Source organism: Puntigrus tetrazona, chromosome 14 (genome assembly GCF_018831695.1).
Source record: "Puntigrus tetrazona isolate hp1 chromosome 14, ASM1883169v1, whole genome shotgun sequence".
NCBI classification, from domain to species: Eukaryota; Metazoa; Chordata; class Actinopteri; order Cypriniformes; family Cyprinidae; genus Puntigrus; species Puntigrus tetrazona.
Genome location: NC_056712.1, coordinates 14,676,675 through 14,697,581, shown reverse-complemented (window position 1 = coordinate 14,697,581; position 20,907 = coordinate 14,676,675). Strand labels below are relative to the sequence as shown.

The following is a 20,907-nucleotide window of genomic DNA, read 5'->3' as shown; positions in this document are numbered from 1 at the left end:
CCCATGTAGTTTTGTGCAACTTTTAATTTTTTATTTTATAAGTCTTGTGCAAAATAAACAACAGAATAACAGGCATTTTAATGCACATTTTATTTTTTAGTTCCCCTCCCAACAACAACAGAGACAATGTGCTGAATTGCAAAAACAGAATATTTGAAATATCATACATTACGCTGTAGGCATCAAACTGCCTATTTTTCAGTGTTTAAAAAATCTACATTAAAGCTAGCCAATATAAATGTTAGATACAAAAACAGATGTGATGGTTAACAAAAAAACAGTTCCTGATACTGTCACAACTGGGCTTTAAAGTGGTTTGCTGTTACTACTGTTGACATTGACAACTCTTAAAATCTAGAAATATCAACTTCAGACCTAATATAACAATAAGTAGAAAAATATATGAATGCAAGAACCCTGTGACCTTAGAACACCACATCTCATAATTTTGACAGTTGTCAAATTTGAAACCTCCAGCAAAGGTGTCCCAGGCTGTCAATGTTCTTATGTAGAACACTGTGGATGGGTGCAATATAGCGTGCAACATCACCATCTCGTGAAAAGTCCCGAAAGAAAAGTCCTTGGTCAGCACAGAATGTGAACTTCTGTGGCATTGGGCTGTTCCCCCGCATGTACTCCCATACACCCAGCAGCAGTAGCCTAACTTCAAAGGGTGTGAGGTGAGGAAAGACTTCATGGATGTTACTCAACACCGGTGGTAGTAGCTGACCTTCACCCATACATGACACAAGCAAACAGGAGGTCTGAAGGTGCCAGGGGGAGTCCAACACCGATGGTTCCCTTGATGCTTCCCAGTGAGCTAGTAAGGTGGAAAGCAGACCTCTTAAAATGACGGAGCAGTAGCACAGAGCTGGACGTCCGGCAGCGACTACACGGAGAAGATAGAACAGCACAGGATTTCCTTCGAAGCAACGACGAATGTGTATGTCTCGCTCAACTGTGGTTTTTGCATGTTCTTCTGGAGGCCAGGACAGTTCTCCATTTGCTACATCTGGACAAATGTTTTCCACCAGAGTCACAGCAATTACCTTTGCAGCCTCAGCATTAATTGGGGGAAGTTCATCAGAAACAAGAGGTTCATTGCCAGAGAGGCCACGGCCGTTAGCGGTACCTCCAGAAGAACCATTCCTAGCAATGCCAGTAGGGCTTCCTCCACCTGAACTACAGCACTGAACCATGACCGCAAACAAGGTCTGCATATTCTGATTGACTCTATCTGGGTCAGGCTGTGAAGGGGTGTATGGGGGTTTCAAACCCTTTCCGATCACTCCAGCATGAAACACAGACCACACATTACCCGAGAAGTTAACAGAGGTGCCAAATTTGCAGTTGATATCCATCAGGGAGACACCCAAGTCTGGAACGAGGTTGGATGACTGTGTGGCGTCATCAGCTGGGTTCTCCTGCAGGCCTCTAAATAAATCTCGGTTGCCTCTGTGAAGGGCCCCCTCCACCAGTTGTTGCAACACAGCTTTGAGAGTCAAGGGAGAGTAGGCTGCAAGACGTGACAACAGTCGCATGGAGTAGCCTACTTCCTCTTCCCCTACCCAAAGACTATCTCCTTGCTGTCGTAAACACACAAAAAAGTGTGACACCGCTGCTCTACATATCAGCAACAGATGAGCAGGAGAGCAAGCTCTGGGAAGCTGGCTACACGAAAGCAGACGGACAGCTGCCTTGGATACCATGGTGTCGCCATGAAGAAGCAATGGGCAGAAATCCTGAAGGTTGTTTGAGATGGCAACTCTAAGTTGAGCGGCCATTGATGAATATGCTGAACTCCCTGTTGCAGCCCCTCCATTTTTACGATCCTCCTCTTGACTCTGTACCGCAGTTGCCAGGTTGTTGAGGAGCTGAGCCAGCTGTTTGTTGTCAAGGGTTTGAGTGTGGATCTGGGCAACACAGCGGGCTATTGTTGATGGAAGCAACCTGGAAAGTGAAGTGGAAAGTGGGGTGTACAACTGCGAGGCCAGAGCAAGCTCCTCTGGGTTTCGGGCTTGGGTGAAGAGCTGACACAAAGCTTCAGTGGCCACACTCGGGCCACCATACACCGATAGCAGACATAGGAGCTGATGCAACCAGAGGTGCCTTTTGCGCTCAAGTCGGAGGGTTTCAGCACACAAATTACCTATGTGTCCCTGAAGCTCCTCTAAAAATGGGATCACTTGCGGCATTGCTGGGGCAGCAGAGGACTGTGGGAAGGGTTCATCACCCTCTGGTCTATTGTGAACCAGTTTGTGAAGATGTAGCAGAAGCATTTGCAGTAAGCGGTCACAGGCTTCTCGGATACTATCATGCGGTGAGGGTGTAGGGCCTGATATAATCACTGAAGATGGTGTAGCAGTGTCCGCAAGGAACTTCAGCACCCTTGCTCCACCTGAAGGGCTTTGGCTTATGAGATGCACCGCTAGACCCAACATATTCTCAAGTTCCTCCCGGGGCAAGGCCTGGAACTGAGCCTGGAGTTGAATTAGCACAGGCGGTCTGAGGAACTCCACCAGTTCTGCAGAAACAGCACCCAGGAGAGTGGGGGAAAGAGCAGCCAGTTGAAGCAAAAAAGGTACAGTGGCCCGACGGAGATGAGGGGAGCTCTCCCACCCGCCTGCCCCTGATGAATGAGGTGGTACATTTTGAGGGGGCAGAGACAGACTATCCTGAAACATCCTGAGCAGCTCTTTCTTGATGCTATCAGAATGTCTGGAGGCCAAGTGCCCGAGGATACCAACCACTGAGCCTATTTTGGGGACTCTGCTGCTCTTGTCTATTGGCTGCTGTTGGCTGATCTTCTCAGCAGAGGAATATCCGTGCGCATAAAAGTCTTTGAGACCACAAGCCAGCACCCTGCTGATGATAGTGCCAGGAAAAGCTGAACCAATGTGGGCGACAACCCAGTCAAAATGAGGGGAGTGCTGGACAGAGGTGTCCAGCAAGGCATCCACACAGGCATCGGGGCACCAGGCCAACATGGCCGCTAAACACTGAGAGTAGCACTCCATAAGTGAGCGAGTGGCTGCACACGACATCCAAAGCTGCAGTAGCTCATTTAGGCTGGATGAGTGAGGAGCCGCTCTTCGTCCTGCATGTTTGCTGCTAAGCTGACCAAGAAGGTCAACGGCCCACGTGGACACAAGAGGAGCCCAAGCTTTAGGACTAAGCTTGATAAATTCAGAAAGGACTGCATGGACTTCTTTAATAACGTCCTCCAAATTGGATACACTGGTGCTGCCTCCTCCACATGTACTGTTACCACCGTTTTCACCCTCTGCCTCCAGGTCTTGCAGAAAGGCTGCAACATATTCATCATACACTCCCCTTAAGTGCTCCAAGACGGCTCCACGGCAGGCTGGGACAGTTCGAAGGAGGCGCACTGCGCAGCGGGCATGATCACGAACGCTGAGTTTACGTCCCTGCGTCTGGTCAACGCCACTGATAAAGGCCTTGATTTCTAAAGCCAGCTCTTGAGGACTGAAGAAAAAGAGAGAGGACAGTCGGAATACATAGAAATTAAATGTTGCATACATTTAGCAGTAAAATAAGATTTTTCTATATTTTCTATAAATTTCTACAAATAACATGTCTAGCAGTTACACAAATGTAACTGTCCTTTATCTAACACTAGATATTCTGTTTTATGACTGTGTATTAATTAAGAAACAACATACACTATTTATAATTTCAAAATAAGCTGTCACATATTCTATACAATTTCATATAATCTATGAAAGAAACGTTTTATGATATTGCAGCCAAAACAATGGCTTTTCAATCTTTTCCAACTGTGCTGATTAAAGAAATGTCCCATATTAATTTTAGGTTTTAAGTTGTGCTAAAAAATCCTTTAATAGGCTATTTCTTATTAGTTTCCATTCCAACTAACCCATATAGAGTGTGACAACATCCCACATTTTAGGAATGCTGTCATAAAGTGTCAATGTGGTTTACACACTGTATTTGGGTCATAACTGTAAAAAGGTGTATTTTTGAATAGATACAAAAAACTGCATATTTCTTAATGCTTTGGCAATTCAAAGCCGTTAACTATGTGTGGAAATTTCACTGAACCTGAAATAACACAGAAATGCATTGCCAGAGAAGGCAACACATGATATTGTATGCAAAATAAACATTCAGTAACAATAGTGATTTATCCTTCCATTCGTTTTTTTGTTTTTACCTTTACTAAAATACTGGACTGAACTTGGCAAACACCTGCTCTCTGTATTATTCGTATAAATCAGACTAAAACAAACCACCTTTGTTCATGTCAGTAAAGCGAACAATGTTTTGTTCGTTCATACCGATAACGCAGTTTAATGGAAACCTCTATAAACTTAAGAAATGTTTTATAAAATGTTAGTAACATATATGATTATTCTATTACTGCTCACCTGTAATTGTTTAGAGGAGTGTGGCAGTGAGACGTCTGCATGGCTGACAAGGCATTCCCCTCGAACATCGCAGACATCGTTTATGTGCTTATGCGAAGTACTCCATGCACAGTATTTTATCTACAAAAGACAACTACTGCAATGGCGAAATGTGAGGGGGAAAGGTGCAGTATTTGCAACTTTTGCCGATTTTCAGCACCGTTTCAACGAACGGCGCACTGGACAGCGGAAGCTCTCGCGTGTTCTTTCGGCGGAGGGGGAAGTACGAGGCCGCTACGCTTGTCGCCCTCTGGAGTTTAGGAGTGATTATTGTCAAAGCACCCTCAACCGTGTCTATGCTCTCAACACCTTCCTTGAAAAAAAAAACCCGTGACAAACCGGCTGAATGTTTGATGATGTACTGACGAAAGCAAACACGTTCTCCTATTGTGCTTGTCCTATTATTAACTCAGGAATAAAACCAGGTTAATAACATTCAGGGCCTATTTATACAGTTTCCAGCAGGTGCGTGAACTTTTCACAAGAACTGCTTGTCCAGCGTTTGAAAAAAGTTGCCACCTAAGTCCACTCTGGTTGTCTTAAACGTACTAAAAGCAGTTATCTGGAGGAATATAATAAAAAAAAAAGCTCAATGATGTTCAGTTGTTTCAGAAGAACACCGACATCTTTTAAGGGCGTCTCTTTCCGCCCTGAACGGGTGATTGGTCGGGTAGCGCGACATACTGTCTCCGGTCGTGCTTCAGGAAAGCAGCATCACTGCGACACAGGCTATACCTACTTTTTGTAAGTATAAGCTCCTAATTAGTAGTGTAACTTTCCAACTAGATTATGAACACCTCGTTCAAAGCAATGATCGCGGAGCGCAAACTTTTAGTTAGTTTGTTTTAGGAAGACCGAAAGTGTCGAGTTCATCGAGTTTGTTTCCGATGCTTCACGTGAATTTATTTACGCCTTTACATTGAGGTACATAAAATGTGATTTAGATGTGTTCCTTGACGCAGAGTTTTGAATTGTCCGCTAAAAATGCTTTATTGTGTGTTTCTAACAGGAATTAAGTGAAAGTGAAAATCGCCATGGCTGAGGTAAATCTTTTAATTAATGGGATGAATAGATTCCCTTACGAATATTAACCATGTTTTTATATACAAAAACATGAACCAAAAACAAGATTACTTTTTACTTTTACTACTGGTTAATTCTCGTAAAGGAAAGCTCACGTTGCAAATGTAGTTTTTGTGCTGTTGTTATATACAACTCTTATTGTTATATGCTCTTATTGCTCAGTTTTATTACGGTGACAGAGATCTTGCGATCTTGCAGTTTCACAAGTGCAATGGCATTGCATTATATCAGTTAAACAATGTAATATTAGCCTCCATTTCTGACAGATTATGACTATGTATTTACACTCGTTTCAAAACATATCGACCGATATTGTCTCATAGTACGAGAAAAAGCCCGAACCCGGAGACCTGATTGAAATCTTTCGAGGTTTATATCAGCACTGGGCTATTTATGTTGGAGAAGGTTATGTGATTCACCTGGCCCCTCCCTGTGAGTATTTTACATTCCTCGGATGATGTCTATTGAGCTTAACTTGCATTCAGTCGAAACATTCCTTCTAAGATGATTGCTTTTACTTCACCCTTTCTTTCTCCACAGCTGAACAGCCAGAAGCTGGAGCCAACAGTTTTATGTCGGTGCTACATGATAGAGCCACAGTGAAGAAAGAAGAGCTTCACGAAGTAGTTGGCGATAATGAGTACCGTGTCAACAACCGTCTGGATGAGAAATATGAGCCACGTCCTGTTCGAGAGATTCTACGGGATGCACACAGGTTTTTGGGAGAGCAACTTCCATACAGCGTGCTCACAGGGAACTGTGAGCACTTTGTGACAGAGCTGAGATACGGAAAACCACAGTCCCGACAGGTACAGCTTTTTGCACGACCTGGGATATTAGTCTCAAGTACTGTAACCGAATTACTCATAAATGAATCACTGGATTGGTATTTTTCATGCTCAAATATTGTAAATAATTTACTCTCACAAAATGAATATAGATATCTGTTTTTTCTTCTAATAGGTACGAGACGCTGTGCAGACTTTTGCTGCAGCTGCTGGGGCCGGGATTGGCCTTGGAATCATCGCTTATGCCATTTCAAACTTTTTGAGATCAAAAGACAAAGAGAAGCAGACACAGTGAACTGTGAGAGATAAAGAACTAGAAATACAGGGTTATTTAAAGTTAAGTTAAATATTAATAACAATTAAAAATATAGCATGGTGGTAAAATGGTTTACTGTTGCAAAGATGAGAATGGTTATTTTGTACAACATTTACAATAGCTTTTCGTCACTCAGCTGGGCACCACGAATTCAATTGTGTCAGCTGTTTTAGTTTATTGTACAAGGAAATGTATTGAAAATAAAATAAAAGCTTTGTAAACGCTCTTACAAGACTATACGTGCGTCCCAGCATCCGGTAATACAACGTTGTACAGTAATACAATAGTTGACTTCATGATCACTTGAACGCTTTGTTGTATAAGTGGTCAAGTGCAAAGACCGGAAGTGTGGGTATTTAGACAGGATATATGGACATAACTAAAATATGAGGACTTTTATGTTACTTTAGTCCAGGTTTCTATTATAGTGGGGGAAAAAAATTTGCCCCCTATTCACCAAGCCCTTGTCCACTGTTCATGCTTACTGCGGGATGAGACTTTAAACCAAGGTATCCACATATTACATGGAAACATCAAAATTAGAAAGCAAGGGACTTTGTTTAATGAGATTATCCACAAGATCCTCCTTAACTATCCTAGCATGTGCTGTCTTTAACTTATCTCTTTAAATGCACTGCAGTGTTTTGTGAGGATTCGTGTTGGATATTTGTTAGATATATGTTTTAGCTACCAAACCAAACAAGTTTTAAGATGTGAATAACTAAGTAAAATAAAATAACATTTTATTGTGGAAGTGTTTTGTGTAAAAATACAATGGTATTATCTTTAAAATGAAAAGCTCTAACTTTCTTCATGCTAAAACAACATTATGCCTTAATCAGTTAAGAAATGTTAAAGATTTATTAAATATAAGCTAATGTTAAAACATGTTTGTTTAAAATTTGTGCTGGGGTCTCTCCTAACAGGGTTATGTGTTAGTGGGGCTGGAGTTAGTGGGTGGGGTTTGATGCTTCGCTGTGTTTTAACAACCCACTGTGACGATCTATCTGACTATTCTCTCTGCAGGATTTCTCTTTAACTTTTCTAAATTGTGACAAACGTTAGCTTTTCCTAAATTGTAATGGTATACGATTTTAAATAATGGCTTATGCTGCTGTTTTAACAATAACCAAATATATTTTTTAGTTTCACGATGTGAAAAACGACTTTTTTTAAAACTGCAACATAGATTTTTATAAATGGCCATAAATCTCATTTTTTGACACAAAGGACATGGTACTCTTTTATTGCATTATTTAGTGTCCATGTGTTACCATGATAGTGTTTCGTGTTTGCATGAATGTGCACCTTTTATATATTAGTAGATACTTTTGCGTGTACTGGATACTTGTAATGAGATTTGATTCTTCATGTTGCTTTCTCTTTTACCGCATGCATTATTACGGTGGTTTTAATAGCAGCGTGTGTTGTTGTATTTACTGGTTTACGTTCAAACGTTCTTGTTTTTAAATTACAGTTTTATTCTGTAAAATGAATAGTTTTTTTTTTTACCATAAATGTGTTTACAGTTTTTTTGCCAACCACAGCTGCCAAAAATGTTTGTTTTGTAAAAACTACAGATTTTTTTTTTTACAGCGTATGTACTGTTTAATCATCAAAAGATTTTCTCTTCACTGTTTATTTCACCGATAAACATATAAGCTGTGTTAATCTTTACCGATATGAATTCTTGCATTTCAGGATCCTTCTTTTAGTGTATGCTGATTTTATGCTGATGCATTGACATCATTTGACTAAACATTTGCATTATACAACCAAGCATCCATTGCTACTTTAAGTGCAGCAATTTTATAAACCATTCATCGTTGTAAAGACCAAATTGTGTTTTCTAAGCCAACAGAAAGAGCTAGTGAATTTATGTTTAGGCAAAGTTAACAAAACCGCAAGCATACTTTCACTTTCATTTTCTTTATTCATAGGAAAAGACTAGCTGTGTTCGACTTGAAGTGTCTCTGTACAGAATGATCAGCATATCATATCAAAACACTTAAAAAATATGATACCTGATATTGTGCCCCATGTAGGAAAAGAAGGTTATGTAATGCACCTGTGAGTAATTTACAGACCACATCCATTGTATTGAATACGCTGGATGTGGTTTTTCTTTCAGATCAAATTGGGGCTAAAAGTAATATCAGAAATACACGAAAAAGCCACAATGACGGAAAAAGAACTTTATGAAGTAATTGGTAATGATTATTGATTATCATGCGAGTCAGTAATTTACATGAACAATTAACATGTAATACCATAGGAAAAACAGTTAGCCTAGTTATTTGGTAACTTAACAATAGAGCAATGAATTGTATAACTGTCTAGTGACAAAATTATGTTTAGACCTTTATTAATTTGGACTGAACTTTGGCCTACATTAGCAGACTGTATTGTGCCTATACATACTTTAACCAGAGAATCAGAATGAAACCACCATAAAAGAGTTTCCTACACAGATAACACTTTAACAAGACAGACAGGGACTTTTGTCCATAAACTGAAGCAATGTCTCATTAACCTGTATCACTGCTCACCACATCATTTTGCGTGTTTATTTCATGCATAATATTGTTTTAGAAAATGTGGGATTTATGTTTTAAAGGATTTATGTTTTACAGGTTTTACTCAATAGAAGCACTGTGCCCAGGCCTCATAAAGGCTCTGAGTTTTTCTACTTGATATTATGTGTGTATGTGCTGTGCAAAATGTCATATCTGCAGAAACAGGATGTGGAGACTGCTGAGCCCATCTACTGATCGAGAAGAAACAACTGCACCTGGTTCTGTGAAGGACACCCTGAGTGGGAGGAAGACGCAAGCACAAGAATATAAATACTGTGTGAAATGTAGTGTGAGCATACAGGACTGCCCTGCATGCCTTTAATGCTGTTGTTCTGAATCCTGAGCTCAGTCTCAATTATTCTGACTTTATTAAACTAATTAAGATAGTACATTTAAAAGTAAGTCTCATCATTGAGACCTGAACCTGGGAGGGAAACAACGAAGATTTTCCCAACAAGAACAACTATGCCTACTGCAAATGTGAAGAGAACATTGTTAATCATTTCAACGCCACTGATAATATCACAATATTGTCCACACCACCAAGAAATATTTTCTAGGACCCCCAAAACCTAGAAGGCCAGGACCTGCTGCCCTATGCATTACAGTCAGTAAGCGCACTTACCGCCCTATGCACTGTATGAGAATTATTATTAGGAAATCAACATGTGCGGAGCTCAGCAGAGTTATCTATTTCAGAATAGGAAACCGATAAAAGCGAAACATAAGTCGATCTTATTTCAGAATATCCGTCATACACTGTACCATTACTCTTAATTAAGCGTAAATTGTTGCACTGTGCTTTTTGACGTCCACCGAAAGATGCGGCGGTTGGTTCGAGAAGCAGGATCACTTTAAGGGCGTCCGCCAATGATGTCCATCAGGGCCGAAAGCCTGCACGCTGATTGGTCGACACCGACGGTCACGTCAGCTGGTTTGGTCTGTGATGTTATTTTTGCTTCAGACGCGAAGAACATTATACGGATCGTAGCTCACAGAGACAAACATCATTATTTGTAAGTGGGATTTTTTTATTTCGATTACGAGACGGCGAAATCTTGAATTGTTTGTTTGTTTGTTTTGTACGACGTCTGCGCTCCTACGACCTCGTTTTTTTTCTCTCGATGCGCAATATAAGTGTATATCGTATTCGCTTATATAGAAACGCGATTAACGTTATTTTCAGATAATGCCACGTATTTGTTTCCATTTAAGAGTCATTGCGTAGGAAAAAATGTTAAAGGTTCATTTTGTGCCCGGATCGTAAATGTCGTTAATGTGTCTCTCATAGGAAAAGAGTGAAAACAAGAAGGTTGCCATGTCACCGACAAAGGTAAATTCATTTGAATGATTCAGACCGAAATTAAATGTACCAGTAGAATGGAGCATAGATCATTTGAGTGCTCTTGTTATTGATGAAATCGCAGTGTTTGATACTATTGCACAGTTGGGTAATTATGTATTCTTATTGCTCAAGGCCTGATATGGAGAAATGACAATTTGTAATTATATGTTATTAAAAGCTACAGAGAGTATTAAAAAGTGCGTGAAAAAAAGATTGTTTTTTTTAATAGGCAACAGAAAGAGGTAGATGTCAAGAGCATATGTTTTTGCGCATTTACGTTTAAGGTAGCAAAACTTTTAGCAAGCACATTTTCACTTTCATTTTCTTTTCTGTACACAAGTGCAATAGTACCTATTATTTGAGTCAACCACTATGATGTTTTACTGTCAATCTACAAGATTTTTTTTTTTTTAACAAAATATGGCATGTGATCTTGTGTCCTAGTATGATCAAAAGCCGGAGCCTGGAGACCTGATTGAAATCTTCCGAGGCTCATATCAGCACTGGGCTATTTATGTTGGAGAAGGTTATGTGATTCATTTGGCCCCTCCCTGTGAGTATCTCATCTATCTCTTTTCAGTATCACGCCTCAAATGATGTTTAGTGAGCTTTGACTCTTAAGGGCTCCATTTAAGTCTCATGAATGACACGTTTCTTTCTCTACAGCGGAACACGCTGAAGCTGGAGCCTACAGTATGATGTCTGTATTATGTGATAAAGCCAAAGTAAAGAAAGAAGAGCTTTTTGAAGTGGTTGGTAATGATGAATACCGTGTCAACAACCTTCTGGATGACAAATATGAGCCACGTCCTGTTCGAGACATTCTACGGGATGCACACAGGTTTTTGGGACAAGAACTCCCGTACTGTGTCCTTCGAGGGAACTGTGAGCACTTTGTTACAGAGCTGAGATACGGACAACCACAGTCCCGACAGGTACAGCTCATATAACAGTGAAGTAGTAAATTGTGCTTTCAGCAATTTCTAAAAAGTCTGTCCATTGTTATAGGTGAGGAAAGCGGTGGAGATCGGTATTGGAGTTGGTGTTGTTGCAGCAGCTACTTTTGCAGTGCTCGCTTTTGCTTCAACCGTATTCGGCTCAAAAGACAAACAGAAACGAAACCAGTAAAGAGCGGGTGTGAAGCGGTGAAAGCACAGCCGTGGAGGCCTTTGATATTTAAAATCTATGAAATGTTTTTCATCTAATGGAATTTAATGCACCGATTAGGCAGGCTTAGATCCGAGCACAACTAGAAATACTCCTAAACTGAACATAAGAGATTGCCAGCAACCAAACGAAATCCTGTCTGTTCTGTTGTTTAAGTGGTGCATTTTGCTGACAAATCTTTGTGCGAAGATATTATTTAAATAACTTTCTCGCATTTGTCTTTCTACTGGTTTCCTATTGACACTTTAAGCACTTTAAAACATAATCAAAAATAGAAAGCTGAATATTTGACCATATAAATAAACTGCCATGTTGCCATTTTTGTGCCATTAAATATTTGACTTCATGTACTAGACGTTTGTGTATTTCTTAAAGTGATTACACTACACTACACCAGCATATCGTGGATGCTACTAGTTAAATTAATTCTGTTGTTTCATGTTGCAAGATCACCATTTACACAATAAAATGAGATTTCTGCATAGCTGGCCTGCCTTACGTCAGCTCAATGGGACCTTTGTTACTATTTTCTGGACTAAATGCTAAACACAGGAAAGCAGTGGGAAGCATAGCAATTGGACACTGACATCAGAGACACTGCTAAACATCTCTAATCAAGTTAATTGCTCATTAATGGTTTAGGTTAAACTTATTTTGTGGCATGTTGATCACCGCAAAATATAATTTTGATTATTCTCTTAAGGAAAAAAGATTCAGGGTGAGGGTGAGGCTTTTGGGATCAATGGGATCAAACTAAATTGACACCGAACTCCCATCCATTAAGACTAGGGTCATATACATAACAAAAGTAACAAAAGATAACAATCACCATACTGTGTAATTATAATCTATTATATCAACACTCCTTAAATAAACGCTTACAAATATAGCTCTGGACAAAAATAAGGAAATGAGATGGAAATGAATATATTAATCTTACTGTCCAGTACTATAAGAATTTAAGACCTATTTCTTCTTAAGTTATATTTATAAGCCAGTGATGCATTTCAAACCTCTTTAAATTTTAATTTGGAGGGTTATAACAATCCTTTTGACCGATAACTTAACATCACCTTTCCCAACTCTTGTCATTCACACAATTATTTTTGATTATGTAAAGAAATTATTATATAGACAGTTCAGCTAATTAAATATCTTAGAGCTGAACAGTATACCAGTGTTTTTTTGAGGCCTGGGACATATATTAAAATTCCTTGATATTTATAGATTTTTGATGACTGCAGAAAATAAAACTTGACACCTCTTCTGGCAGTTCAGTGAGACTTTTGAGACTATTTTCTGTTCTGTGAAACACAGCTATTGAGCAACACTGTTCTGTAAAGCAAATCTCCAAAGACAGACAGCTCCTTTTTATTATAATACATATGAAGTTGGATTTTACATCTGTGTGTACAGTACATGAATCACCCCTTCTGAAAATATTGCACCAGATTTCACAGACTGTCTCAATAACTAAAATCATCTGTTGATTAGTTTATTTTACAACATAAGCAGTACCGCCTACTAGGAACACAATAGAAGGCACAAACCAGAAATAACAAGCACATCCACCCTCACCCGGTCATATGGCAAACAAAGAACAAAACGCCTTTCATGAGATACAATGTTTTTTGGTCAAGTGAATCCTTTGTTTTGAAAATATTCATCTGTGTTTATACATGCACTAGTAATGGCATTGTTCCATCTAGGATCATGATTAAGTAACAGCTAACATGTTTGAGTTTCTCCGGATCATCCATTCTCCTATGTCCTCAACACCGAATTCAGGGTAAAGCAGTCCATAGTTAATGTGTAATCAGTGTACATCCATACAAAGGTATCTAGGATTATATTGTTCAAATTTCCCTCGACTTCTAATAATCAAACCAGTGAGTTCATGCACACTCAGTAAACTATGATATTGTGTAATATAAAAACCATACTGTGAGTAGAGTAAAGGAATATCATAGTTTAAGGTGTGTTAGCTGTTCCTCGGTCAGAATTAAGTTCTTCCAAGTCGCCCCACATGCAGACAGCTGTGAGCTCCGTCACGGAATGTTTCTTTAAAATCTCGCAGTCCCTTCATCTTTAAGGAGTCAATGATCTGTTGTACCTCCAGTCCTCAGTCCAGTTTGCGTGCGCCCAGTTTCAGAGGACCCTTTGCCGCCTTGCGCTCGGCCCGTTTGGCCTCCAGCTCCTTCCGCCGCTCTTCTCGTTTCTTCTTTGCTAATTCTGCTTTACTTAAACCTGAGGGAGTAAAAGCATGGCTATGCGAGATGCCCTTTCTATTTTCTCTAACTGAAAGGAATTAAAGGAATAGTTCTTTTAAAAAGACAAATCTGTCATTACTTACTCACCCTCATGTCGTTCCAAACCTACGATACCTTTGTTCATCTTTGGAAAACACAAATTAAGATATTTATAATAAAATCTTAGAGATGTCTGACCCTCCATAGACAGCGAGTGTTCTTGCATGATAAAAGCTCAGAAACATATTTTAACAAGAGATTGTTAAAATAATGTGACATCAGGGTTCAACTGTAATTTTATAAAGCTAAGAGAAAAGTTTTTGTGCATAAAGAAAAGAAAAATAATTTCATTCAACAAGTCGTCATTTTGGAGAGTACACACGTTATGTGTGCGATACATGAATGTGTTTTTGTTCAGATCAAAGTGCACACAGCTTTATCACAAGGATAATTTTAACAATCTCCTTGCCACGTTTCATCATGTAAGGATCCTTTCTGTTTATAAAAGGGACACAGCTCTCGGAATTCATCAAAAATATCTTAATTAGCATTTTAAAAATGAATGAAGGTCGACATGAGGAGGAGTAATTAATGACGTAATTTTCATTTTTGGATAAACTATCCCTTCAAGTGTATAAACTAGAAAAAAAAAAAAGGTTTCTGACCCTGTTCTCCATCCAGTGACTCCCAGTTTTCTTCTGTCCCCCAGTCTCCTGCACTGTCTGCGTCCCAGCCATCAGACTTCTGTGGACAAAAACACACAACCCGCATAAACTATAATCCACAAAGGATTTCCACCACCTTAAGCAGTTTACAATGAAAGGAAATTCCTCCACCAAAGACTCACCGTAGTACTTCGCTGTGACACACTGGACAGCAGATCCGATGTTGCCGATTTTGCTTCCGCTGCATCCCAGTTGTAATCGCTGGCCAATCGTACCCCTTCCTGTGCAGAGCTTAGCCTGCCACTCTTTGGAGCTCCAGTTGAGGCTTTACTTCGAGATGTTGGGGTGAAACTCTCTGTCAGACTCCCATCCTCATCCCAGTCATTACCCCAGCCCTCATCAGCAGGTGAACTTTGACCCTGACCATCTGCGTCTTTCTCGTTAGACCAGCTGTCATCGGCATCCCAGCCAGAGCTCCAATCAGAACTCTGCTTCTTGACTGCCTCGGAGGACTTCCGGCCCACCTATGGAAACATGACACGTAGATTAGCTATTAATGACTATTAATGATTAATGCATCATTTATTTGTGATGCAACATTTGAATTAAATTGTGATCCTTGTATTGCATTGCACGTACAATACTTTCTATATTTTTATAAAACACATTGAATCCCATCTCTGACTACCACTAATAGTAATGAATAGCATTAAAACCTGTTAGTTTTTTAGTAATAATAAGTATGAATACTGTATATATACACATAACAAATCTAGTAGGATAATACTGATCTTTTATTTCATAAACTATACTAATGCAAATCACTTACACTGCTTTTCTTCTGTGTTGATGACATTGCCGACCAATCAGAATGCCAATCATCTGGATCTGTTTGGACTTTTTCAGGGTCCTGTGGGTGCACAAAGATAAGGAATTATTCAGATTTCTCAGTATTTGTGTGTAAGATTTTTTAACATTATAAAAACGTCAAGCACTGAAAAAATACCAGAGGCATTACATAAATTGAATAATCATCTTTCACCTCAAGGCTCCCCCAATCTTCATCATCCCATCGATCCCCATCTGGCTCCACGGTCCCCTCATTTGATGTCTCTGATTTGATTCCAAGAGCATCTAGCGTCTGTGCTTTCATTTCTGGCCCTAAGAGGAAAAGAGGTTGATGACATGATAAACTTGGTGCCAACCGTTTTCATTTTTATTTTTTGGGGGAAAAAAATATGATTCAATCAACTAAGACTGCAGATTTGGTAGTTTGAAACTAGGTTATAAAATAACTGTAATCATTCTAATCACAAACTCACAATCACAAGTTCTCTTTGTATTTGTAAAAAGGTTTTGAATGACATTTTTTTCAACGTGAATTGAAAAACATTTTGTGGCAACTCATTATTATTTAGCTTCTTTCTTAAGAGCTACATCTTTGATCATTTTCATTCCACTTCCTTTACTTATACTTGGAAATCTATGTCCCCAGGAAGTAATTTTCATTGGCTACATGTGTCATTGAGAAAAAAAACCTTACATTACAAGTAAGAAAAAAAAACGTAGTGTCATTTTTTTTTTCTTCACTAGAGATAACAGACTTAAATAATGTTTTTTTTTTTTTTTTTAATTAGACATTCTTGGTGCATGCATATGACAAACGTGACCTCCAGAGGTTGAAGCCATTGGTCTCGTTGCATACCTTTACTCGTAGTATTTGTGGGTACTGTTCCAGCAGCAGGTTGAGGGGCAGGGCTGTTTTCAGCAGGAGGTGCCTCCGAACCAGCCGGAGCATTTCGGATGAGTTTGGAGGTGAGAGATGAGACACCTGTCACCGCCCACCCTGCCCATGTAGCAGCTGAACCCCCTGTCTGCGCAGATGCAGTCACATCCTTCTCTGCGATTGAACCATTAACATATTTTTTATACAATTACCTTCATTTGGGAATTTTAGAGTAAATCGTCCCTTTAAGACAAGGGTCAAAACATACCTATTTCAGCTAGTTTAGAGGGATCTTCAGAAACTGTCTCCAGCTTACTGAGGAAACTTTTTATGGCTTTAAATGCCTACCGGAACAGAAAAAGCTCAAGATGTTGTCTCTTTCAAAAATTATGGATTACACTCCCGAACCACAGAACATTTAAGTAGATACTGCATGAGTTCTGCTGTGCATTTTCTTTACCTGATCTCTAACGTTTTTGTCTGGGTCCACAGTCAGTGTGCACAGTGTGGGCAGAATACGACTGGCGCTTTCTGCCACACTATAGTACTGATGGGTGGCAGCAAATCCCAGCACGCCTGCTGCACGCGAGGCGGGAAACGGGTCTTTAGTTGCTCGTGAGAACGCAGAGATTAATACACGCTGGCGCATCTGAGAAAAAAAAGCAATGAAAAATAGATGGTCACTGAGAGAAAACAATATGCATAAACAAGTGAAAGATTATGTTTTTAGATGCAGTTACCCCAGCGTTGAGGTAGGGGGCAATTTTGCCCAGGCAAACGGTGGTGTTGCAGCGGATGGGGCCCTGATCATCCCGGGCCTGGAGTCGTGCAAAGTGACGCATCAACTCTTGATTTAAATTGGTTTCATTTAATTTAGGGGCCAACAGTAGCATGGACTACGAGAGAAAAAGAACACAACAACATTTAAAACTGTTGTCAATGTATGCCAATCTCAGTTATATTGAGTGTCAAAACACTGAAAAGGACGGTAGTTGGAGCATACAAATACCTTTACAGTCTGCTCTCGGATGGCAGGGTTTGTGTCCGTGAAGCCATGAACCACGTGTGGAAAAATCTGTGAGTTAACTGCTGCTTCATTCAAATACTGAATAAACTGCTCCATCTGGTAAAAAGAGAGACAAATAGAAAAGAAAGAATATGTTTAGAACTGAGAGTTTAAATGTGCTTAAATGTGTAGAGTCAGATAGCTTGGCTAAAACTTTGGTGTGACTAAATTCTAATGTAGAAAACTACTTAAAGCGATGAAGTAATCTATACCTGCTGTAGTAGTCGTATCCTCATGGCACGGTCAGTAGAGGAGAACATCTTCACTATGACTGGGATGATTTTCTGCTGGTACTCCTCAGCTGACAAATACTTCCCTACCTAAGGCAAAGAAAATATCAGAACTGTATTAAAGAAACTTTTTTTAAGATGCTCTGGAGATAACGTGCCATATTGTTTAGCGTTAATGCAATACCAAAAAAGTCTTTCACCTTAAATAATGGTGTGAGGACGACAGCGCCAGCATTGCCGAACTCAAAGGCTGTAAGGAGCTGAGGCAGCACTTTATGTTTACAGAAGTCTTCAGGAAAAGAGTCGAGATTCTCACTTAGGTCCTGGAAAAACTGCTGCTTCTCTGCGGCTTCTTTAATCTACATAAACACACAAACAAGCAAGCATTTAGGTGACTTATCTAACATAAATGTATGATTTATTATTTATAATTTAATGCAACAGTTGCTATGTTGATGGCAAAATTATTTACATTTTATATACATATACAAATAAATAAAGTACAAATATACAAAAAACATACATGTAATATTAAACAAAAGCGGTAAGCCTAAATTTATGATAATAATAATATTACCTTATTAATGAAAATGCACAATAATAACACAAACCTATACACACCCAAACTCAACACACACACATAGCCTGATCATTCTACATACCGTTTATCATTTACATAAAACACTTATAACATATGTCTTTATTCATTTATCAAAGCATACTCAGCAATCTACACTGCTGTTCAAATACTTGAGAGTGGTTCAAGGAATGGATATATGAAATGGATGAAAAATGACCGTAAAGATGTCTAAATAAATGCTGTTCCTTTGAATTCATCAAAGAATCTTGATGAAAGTTTCCAAAAACTATTACACAGCACAGTTGTTTTTAATATTGGTAATAAGAAATGCTTTCTAGCCCTGTATTTGCATATCAGAATGACCAAACCCAGCTTTTCAAGGAGACACAACTAAAATACCTGTATCTCTTCCAGAAACAGACAGCTCTCTACAAAGCTGTTGTTCATAAAGCCTCCAGGAGATCTGCAGTTCAGTAAGAAACGTGCAGGGTTGGGACGGATCTTTGGGTTTGCTCCCACTAACTCACAGTAATGCGGCACCAACTGCTTTGGAATCTGTAAGAAATAAAAGGCAGAGTATAAATAGCTTTTATTTTGTATGTAATAGTCAAAACTACTGAAGAAAGTTGTTATTTATTACACAGCTAGTTAACAGCAAGCAAAAATGCTCTGGTACCTTGCCGAGAGATCGTAACGAGGAGGCACGTGGTAAAGTTCCATTAAATACTTCCCAAATAAGACAACCGAGACGCCATACGTCCCCTGTCCTGAGATTGTACACACACAACAATAAGCTACAGTTTATACGCATTTTAGGTCTTGACAAAAACATATAGGAAATACATGTACAAGAAAGAGAACTAGAAAACAAGAGATTTCTGTCTTTACCATTTTTCTCCACCATTGCCAGGGCTCTCTGGAGGGTCATATCTCTCTAAGTCGGGGTTGATCACTTTAGGTGGGGGTAAGGAAGTGGAGTCTCCCTGGTCTGAGGTCACATGATCTAACCCCCCAAGTTTCCATTCACCAGCACGGTCCACAAAGACAGCCCACATGCCCAAGTTGTTATGGTTGAGATGGCAATCATTCACCAAGAAGCTCAGTGCTTTCTGATGGGAAAGGAATGACAGCAAACTAAGCAATTTAACTAATGACTGAACAATAATTTCAATTTAGTCCATGCCTTCACAATTTACCACAATCTGATGAAGGCCCCATGACACCTCTAAATCACTTGCACCACCCTTATCTGCCTGGAGCTTCAGGTGAGCAGCCAGAGGAGTTACAGGCTCTGTGACGATGTACAAGCTTTTCTCGGTCTGAATCCAAAAAGGAAAAGACAGAAAAACGGCTTTTTTGCAGTTGCAATCACAATAAATCTGAACCATCAAATGTTTGTGTAAAATCCCTCACTAACCAAAGGAAATGTTGTTTCTGGGATTCAAATAAGCCTATATTTAACGTAAAATGGGTTACATCCGCAAAGCTCTCCTTATGTATACCCCCTTATGCTTTATCACTGATAAACAGCATAATACAAATTATTATAACAATAACGTAAAAGATCCTTACCTCCAGCCCATCTACGTAAGACAAGATATTGGGATGTCTGAGAGTTTTTGTGCGTTTGAAAGCAGCTTTTGCCAGCTGAGTCTGCTCCTCTGTTCCCTGGGAAACCTCATACAGGAAGACTGACACCGGCTCGCCAGTCGTCTGGAATAAACAGGTTTCTAGTTAACTTAGGTTACAGTTCAAGAAGACTAAGGCAATTAGATTTGGGGGGAAACAAAAACTGAACGTCCTGGTTATATTGACTAGTCTTCAAATGAACAAAACCTCTGATGAGTCAACAACATTACAGTAAGAAGCCTCCCTGATGCTTGAGCTGCCATTATAATACTGACAGATTATTTTCAGAAATCGTTAGAGATGATCTAATGGTTACTGGCGCCTGCCAACTTAGTAAATGACGACCAAATACAATTAGTGATATGACTTTATTAATTGTGATGAATGATGTGATAAAGTTATTAATATGGCCTGCCAGGACACGTGTACGGTAAATACAAACACTGCTCCTTTCTTAGCTATTTATATAATCATACATAACACAATGAGAGATGACAGGGTAACACTCAGAGTAAAAAACCCATAAACAACTGAATACTGACTATTTTAGTCATACGAGCATCATTAAGCAATTTAATGTGCCTGCAGGTTTTTTGTTGTTGACGTGGCCACGGGAACGAAATATACTGTGGTGAAATAATGACAAAAGACACCTAGTTTGTGTTAAGTGGTATTGAAACAAATGCGGCTTTAAGGATATTTAGCACTGCCTATCAAAACATATAATCCTACAAAGAATTTCAAGGTGTTTTGAGCTTTTTAGATTTGCTTCAAACGCAACGATGCGCGATGCTAAGCGGTATGTAGCTGAACTTTAGCCCGAGGCTTCAGCGGCCTGCTGCTACACTGTATGCTTTATATTAATATGTCAAGTCATTTTACCTTGCGCTTGCCCCGACTAAGGGTCCATATGCCTGACTTTTCTTGGTTTTCGGGTAAAATCTCATAGTTGAAGTCTTTGATAGGATCCCGTGCGAAAAAGGACCACATCCTTCCCCGTCAATCCAGCCTACGATGTTGCTGCAGGACGGACAGCGAA

General features: G+C 39.5%; 4 protein-coding genes across 4 annotated transcripts; 2 read left to right on the top strand and 2 right to left on the bottom strand.

Moving 5' to 3' along the window:
- Positions 1 to 35: 35 nt before the first annotated feature.
- ints5 (integrator complex subunit 5) lies at positions 36 to 4,672 on the bottom strand. Its single transcript, XM_043258119.1, has 2 exons — positions 4,410 to 4,672; positions 36 to 3,486 (listed from the first exon to the last, which is right to left on the bottom strand). The coding sequence occupies exons 1-2, from the start codon at positions 4,484 to 4,486 to the stop codon at positions 459 to 461; spliced, it is 3,105 nt and encodes a 1,034-aa protein (XP_043114054.1). The 5' UTR covers positions 4,487 to 4,672; the 3' UTR covers positions 36 to 458.
- A 407-nt stretch (positions 4,673 to 5,079) lies between these two features.
- LOC122357330 (phospholipase A and acyltransferase 3-like) lies at positions 5,080 to 6,861 on the top strand. Its single transcript, XM_043256682.1, has 5 exons — positions 5,080 to 5,192; positions 5,458 to 5,491; positions 5,855 to 5,963; positions 6,072 to 6,340; positions 6,495 to 6,861. The coding sequence occupies exons 2-5, from the start codon at positions 5,483 to 5,485 to the stop codon at positions 6,612 to 6,614; spliced, it is 507 nt and encodes a 168-aa protein (XP_043112617.1). The 5' UTR covers positions 5,080 to 5,192; positions 5,458 to 5,482; the 3' UTR covers positions 6,615 to 6,861.
- Positions 6,862 to 10,105: 3,244 nt separating this feature from the next.
- LOC122357741 (phospholipase A and acyltransferase 3-like) lies at positions 10,106 to 12,069 on the top strand. The gene is made up of 5 exons (XM_043257282.1): positions 10,106 to 10,227; positions 10,503 to 10,544; positions 11,001 to 11,109; positions 11,223 to 11,491; positions 11,565 to 12,069. Exons 2-5 carry the CDS (start codon positions 10,530 to 10,532, stop codon positions 11,682 to 11,684), a joined length of 513 nt encoding a protein of 170 aa, XP_043113217.1. The 5' UTR covers positions 10,106 to 10,227; positions 10,503 to 10,529; the 3' UTR covers positions 11,685 to 12,069.
- Positions 12,070 to 13,072: 1,003 nt separating this feature from the next.
- On the bottom strand, positions 13,073 to 20,889 carry scyl1 (SCY1-like, kinase-like 1). Its single transcript, XM_043257279.1, has 18 exons — positions 20,751 to 20,889; positions 19,812 to 19,952; positions 19,436 to 19,558; positions 19,128 to 19,348; positions 18,916 to 19,006; positions 18,639 to 18,794; positions 17,860 to 18,018; positions 17,642 to 17,749; positions 17,373 to 17,486; positions 17,104 to 17,259; positions 16,824 to 17,012; positions 16,632 to 16,707; positions 16,343 to 16,537; positions 15,680 to 15,798; positions 15,467 to 15,547; positions 14,820 to 15,161; positions 14,638 to 14,716; positions 13,073 to 13,970 (listed from the first exon to the last, which is right to left on the bottom strand). The coding sequence occupies exons 1-18, from the start codon at positions 20,856 to 20,858 to the stop codon at positions 13,846 to 13,848; spliced, it is 2,583 nt and encodes an 860-aa protein (XP_043113214.1). The 5' UTR covers positions 20,859 to 20,889; the 3' UTR covers positions 13,073 to 13,845.
- Between the last annotated feature and the right edge of the window lie 18 nt (positions 20,890 to 20,907).